The sequence below is a fragment of the Chionomys nivalis genome, chromosome 1 (assembly GCF_950005125.1).
Source record: "Chionomys nivalis chromosome 1, mChiNiv1.1, whole genome shotgun sequence".
Taxonomy (NCBI): domain Eukaryota; kingdom Metazoa; phylum Chordata; class Mammalia; order Rodentia; family Cricetidae; genus Chionomys; species Chionomys nivalis.
The window spans coordinates 197,210,977-197,216,976 of record NC_080086.1 but is presented as its reverse complement, the minus strand read 5'-3'; the positions used below and the strand labels follow the sequence as shown (position 1 = coordinate 197,216,976).

The following is a 6,000-nucleotide window of genomic DNA, read 5'->3' as shown; positions in this document are numbered from 1 at the left end:
TGTGGTGTAGTCAGGAGTATCTGAAAACAGGGAGCACTTGGCAACCTGTGAAGAGGGACATTGTCACAGATAAAAGGAACACCATTGGGAAAGGGGAGTGAGGAAATTTTCTTTGACCAAGAATGGAAAGGACAAAAAAAAGAATAATTTGTTAACTTGTTCTAAAGTAATTAACAGTTGGAAGAGACATCAGATGTTTCCTTCCCCTTCTCCTTTTTTCTCCTGGCTTCTTAAAATGTTATTAGAAAGGAAGTACCCAACTATGGATTGATGAACATTCTAGATACCTTAGGGTTAAGTAATTGAGTAGGAGACTTAATTCTATCAGTTTAGCATTCAGCAAGAAAAGACACAGCAAGGTGATGGGCGGGGTAACAGACTTGAGGATTACTTAGAGGAGACCAAGGGCAATGCAAACACTTGCCTGGATAATTCCATCGACAGTGAAATGACGAGGTGTATAGGCTAGAAGTAGACAGTACAAGGGGGCCTGTGATGAGTTTACATTAGAAATGACAACAACTAGCTAACCAAGACTATCCTACTGGAAGAACCAGTGGACAGCTCTATAGAGGGCAGAGACACACTAATAAGGCACACAATTCTCTCTCTCTCTCTCTCTCTCTCTCTCTCTCTCTCTCTCTCTCTCTCTCTCTCTCTCTCTGTGTGTGTGTGTGTGTGTGTGCATGCATATGTGTGTTTAAGGATCCCTGAGAGTAACAGGGACCCAACTATGGTGAGCTGATGCTGAGACCACAGAAACACCAGAAGCAGCCTGACAACTGGCGCCTGGCTAGTGCTCTTAAGAAGGGATCAAACAAACAAACAAACAAACAAACAAACAAAACAGGTCTAGAGATGAAAGAAAATTTGATGGATAGATACCAAATGAGAGAGTGGTCAACAGTTTTGGAAGCTACACTAGCCGACCAAAATCAACCATAGAGGTTTCGGAGGACAGGACAGACAGGAGACAGGAAGTAGCACGGCTGGGCAAAGAGAGGATCACACCCTTTTTCCGATGGAGGAACAGAAGAGACAGGTCACTAGCAGTTGCTCCGCTGCTTCACTGATCCTTCAGGTTCTTACCCTGAAGAATTAGAGAAATGATTCATTCCCAGTTATTTCTAATATTTTAGAAAGCCTTCTGGTAACCGCAATTAAGTACAACACCAGGTTTATTTTTGCCAGATATTACACCAACCTGGGTGGGGTGGGGGCTAACACTAGTTATTGAAGGTGGTTCAGAAATTCTAATCTGCTGTTGATGACATCATAGAATTGCCTAGGGTGTGATTGGCAGGCCACATATTGTTAGCCCAGTTATCTGGTTGTTACCGTATCTGATTCAATTCTGCCAGCATGTGATCAAGCTCAGATCAGAAGAAAGACAGCCAAAATTAAGCGGCCATTTGCAGCGAACAGTGCCTAAATGTTTGTACACTTATTTAACTTTACTGCTTATTAACATTATACCTATGACAGTGATGTATGTGATTTCATTTAAGCGACAAGAATCTTTCATGATACGAAACTCGTGGCTGGAAATATAATTTAAAAGATCCTTCAATGGAGAATTGGGAATGCGTCGACAGGATCTGTAAGTCCCTTCTCTCTAATATTCTAGAATGCTGAGAGGGGCCCATGAGCACAAGTTTCGAACGGCTGAAGAACACTGAGAACACCTCCGACTTAACTGACTCATGCTAACCACAATGTCAACAGCCATTCTGGCCCGCAACGCGTCTTGGGACGCGGAACGTTGGTTTTATTGATAATCACAAAACATTAACCAAGTTTTAGGAACCAGGATTGTCGTGGACAACCAATCTGCCACCCTGGCCAGCTTCTGTGTAAACAGGAAGGAGAATGGGGCTCTCATAACGACACCTACCCTGACTTAAGCCTGTCAGGTTCCTTCCATGCTGTTCTGACTGCATCGACACCCACTGCAAGTGGACAACTGGGTCAATAAAAGTTTCCAGAGGGCCTAGCCAAGGCAGTTGGGGAGTGACAGTGAGGGAGGCCCCTGACTCTTGGGTTGAGTGTTCCACGGGAGGTTCAGGGGAACTGGCCAGATTGGTCGCGCGTGGCTTTAAGCCCCCACGACTCTGGGCGGGCACAGGGAGCAGCAAGTTCAGAAAGGGGTGTGATAGGGAAGTAGGGAGTGTACTTTCCGGAACAGGACTTCTATTGCCCCAACCTGGGCTCAGGTAGCGGCCAGTGCCCCAGGAGACAGCCGCAGAGCCGACGTCCCGGCCGGGCTGCAGGCCTTGGCCCGCTCCCCACACCCCCATGTCTGTGCAGCCGCCGCCGTCCGCCGGCGCCCGTGACCCCGTGACCCCGGAGGCCCGCGCGGGCCCGGTGACCCCGGAGCCCCGGGCATCCGGACCCCCCTCACAGGCGCAGCCGCTATTAAGGCAGGAGGCTACCGGGGAGGAGGAAGGGGAGGAGACAGGCGGCCGGGGCGCCTGGGGCACCGGCACGGCGGAGCAGCGGCGGCGGGGCTGGGGGGAGGCCGACGAGGGCCCGGGCGAGGCCGGCCGCGCCGACGCCACAGGCTCGTGCTCCCCGGCGGGCGGCGAGGGCGACGGGCAAGGCAGCTGGAGGCCGCTTCTCGGCTGGCTACCGCGCCGGCCGCCCCGGTGCTGCCCCTGCGCGGCGCCCCTTCCCCGCTCCGCCGCGCAGTGTTGTCATGGAGGAACCAAGATGGCGGCTCTGGCCTACACCCTGGGCAAGCGGGAGATCAACCACTACTTCAGCGTGAGGAGCGCCAAGGTGCTGGCGCTGGTGGCCGTGCTGCTGCTCGCCGCGTGCCACCTCGCGTCCCGCCGCTACCGAGGTGAGCGGGCCCTCCCCCTGCCCGGGCCGGCCGGGGGAGGCGGCGCCGCGGCCCCGAGCGCGCGCGGGAGGCCGCCCCCCGCCGCAGCACGCCCACGCGCCTGCGGCCTCCCGCGGCCCCGCGGTGCCCCACGTGCCCCGAGCGACCCCCGCGGGGCCGGGCCGGGCCGTGCGGCCCTCGGCCCCCAGCTGCCCGCCCTGGGGCTGGGACCTGGAGCCGCGCCCGGCCCGCGCTCCGGCGGGGGAGGTCGGGCGCGGGGCCCCCCGGGCCAGCCCGCGGCGCCGCCTCCGAGACGCCGGGGTCGCACACCGGGCGCCCACGGGGTCTGGCTTCTGCCCTGCAACCTCAGGTCCCAACGGTTGGACCCAGCTGCCTGGCAGCCCTGTTTGTCCTTGCCAGAAGAGCCACTGTGGCTAAAGGGTAGCCCACCTGCCTCCCGCTGGGGGAGGTGTCACCAGCCTGTCATACACTTTTCAAGAGTTTGGGTTGCACACTTTTTACAAATAAAGGCACTGAGGCAAGGATTTTGGGTTTTTTTTTGTTTGTTTGCTTGCTTGTTTGTTTGAAGAAGGTGGAAGTTGACAGAGACAGGCAGTCGAAGCAAGTAGTAAACTTTTTGAAAGCAGGCCTTCAATATGGGTCTAGATCGTGGTAGCAAGCTGGAAAGGAACTATTATTCTTCATTTATTAAGAGATACTTGCTTGTCTTTTTGATTGACCCCCCCCCTTATGAAAAATGCTACCAGGACAGACAGTGAGAGTAGGAGGGAAATGATAGGATCTTTTATTTTTGACACTTGATACCACCAACGCCATTATCTGGACAGCTCTTGGTGACCGACATAATTAGTCAAGTGTGGATAGGTGTACATTAGCGCGGGACCCATTTATACTGTACAGCCCTTTTAGCAAAATCTGCAGTCACTGGGGTCCTAGAATCTGAGCTCCTTCCTCGTCTCAGGCAGTCTCTGAAAGTAGAGGCCATTTTGGTGAAACTCAGTGCTTTGTTTCTGCCTGCTCTTGAGTCTATCAGATCCTATACTCTAGCGCCATAACTGGATTGCTATGTTATAAATATTCTGGTGGCCATTCTCATCCAGCCCTCTACAGAGTTCTAGCAAATGACCTGGGAAAGCCTTGAAAGGTTCGTCTACAGCCGCCACCAAGAACGCTATGTTTTCATGTATAAAATACACTTAACAGAGTTGATGCACTGACTTTTGATAACTTGGAAAACAAGTTTCTTTTAGATATGATAAATCATTTTATGTTGGTTTGGTGTGAGCTGACTGTAGTCCAGCTCAGTTTGTGTTTGTGATGCCGGCAGAGCTGAGGTTCCTTACTGTAATGCTGCTGTCCTAAATGGAAACAGCTAGCTTGCGTACAGTTTTTCCTTGTGCTTGTTGTCTTTGATAACGTGGAATACTAATTTTTAATACTATCAGAGCTGCCATCAGCAGAGAAACTAGAATGTAGGATGGGCCCTCTGAGTCAGTGTAGCAGTCTGAGATTGGAAAGCCTCCTGCAGCGGTGGCTCATGGCCTCCCCGCTGCCTTGAATGGGAAGCAGTACCCCTGGCATGGGAACTTGCGCAGACTCAGTATCAAGAACTTAAACCAGAGTCTGTGTGGGAAAAATAAACGTCTTACCAGGACCATATTAGACATCCATGTCTTGGCAGTGTCAAGCCATGTCAGATGTAGTTGCCTTTCACATATAAACATGCGCTTGAATCACATAGAAATCTTTGGAACAAGAAACGGCTTCCTATCTTAGCTGGATGGTGGAGGTATAGTCCACATCAGGGTCTTAGGTGTGTGGGTGTGAACATGCATCAAGGTAGAATGAGTTCACACACACACATCCCTACACCTCTTGGTTTGAAAGTTATTCAATATAAAAGAATTACACATTTTGGAGAGTAAAGCTTCACAATTGTGTGCATTAAATTGAGCACTTACTGTATGCAGGTAATGTTTAAGGTTTCATACTTCATTTCATATTTACAGCGTCTGTGAGGTGCAGTATTTCATCTCTCCCCCCTTTAACATTCCTGTAATCAAGAAGAGTCTTTAAAACTTTGATTGCATGTCAAAGTTTAATTGGTAACATTTTTTTCCTGCTATGAAAAAATGTGTCATAAATTCTGTGAATTAGAGAATTATTTACATTTTAAAGACGAAACCAGAGAAGTAAATTGCCTGAGAATATACGACTGAGCTATGATTTAGGACTAGTTAGAGAGCTTGGTGCCATTATGTTATAGTCTGCCTTTCTGGGAGCTTGGTGGAAGGTTTATGGAAGATGATGTTAATTTAAAATACTAATGCTAGATAATTTAAAAGTACTAATTTACTACCAGTAAAGAGTATCCCCATTGTTTTGCTTTTTCTGACCAAGTGACAATATTGAAGTTACAGTATAGAACTATAAAGACTTGCTTTTGTTGTTTAGTTCCCTCCCCATTCTCCCTCAGCTGTAAGCTCACAGTGTAAGAGGACTCTTGCTCTCGCTGCGTTTCTCTACCTGCAATGTCCTTTTCCTTGGATTACAATTCTCAGGGCCTTTTCAATGCTTGACTCAAATGTAACCTTCACAGTAATAAGAATAAGGAGGAACCAGTCTCTTCCAGAGCAACTTGTACGTGCTCACCGTGTTGTACTTACAAGACTTGATGTTCTTCTCTTCCACACACACACTGAGCTCCCAAGTGTATCTTGACTGTTTTTAAACAGCCAGAGCCTAACACACAGTAGGAACTTCATAAACACCTATTTGGTGAGTAGACATCCAAAATTTATTTTCTCTTATTTTTCTATCTGCATTTGGTTCAGTTGTGATTCTAAGTAAATTTTGTGCTCTAATCTCAACTTTAGGAAGAAGAGTTTTTTTTTAATTATTAGTATGTCTTATGATATGTTTGAATGAGTTTTAAAATATATTCTTTAAGATGTCCATTATTGTGTGGTTCTGGAGTAAGCACATTATTTCTGACCAGAGGCTGGAAAAGCTTTAAAGTGGTAAAATTAATGTACTTCAATGTCTTAAGTTTTCTGAAATTGATTTTCTTTCCATCACTAAGCATATGAAATGTCAATATTAAATATCTCCCTGCCTCTGCTTTTAAATGTTAGGATTTAGGATGCTCAGCTCTCTAA

General features: G+C 48.4%; 1 protein-coding gene across 3 annotated transcripts in view; it reads left to right on the top strand.

The window, feature by feature from the left end:
* The first annotated feature begins 2,193 nt into the window (after positions 1-2,193).
* Casd1 (CAS1 domain containing 1) overlaps positions 2,194-6,000 on the top strand; it is a 43,575-nt gene continuing 39,768 nt past the window's right edge. For 2 of the 3 annotated variants that reach the window (XM_057778064.1, XM_057778055.1), the window contains exon 1: positions 2,194-2,842. In XM_057778064.1, coding sequence (XP_057634047.1) covers positions 2,296-2,842 — 547 coding nt within the window. In that variant the 5' untranslated portion in view covers positions 2,194-2,295. The remainder of the gene's footprint in view (positions 2,843-6,000) is intronic. The other variant, XM_057778082.1, reaches the window with a different exon arrangement.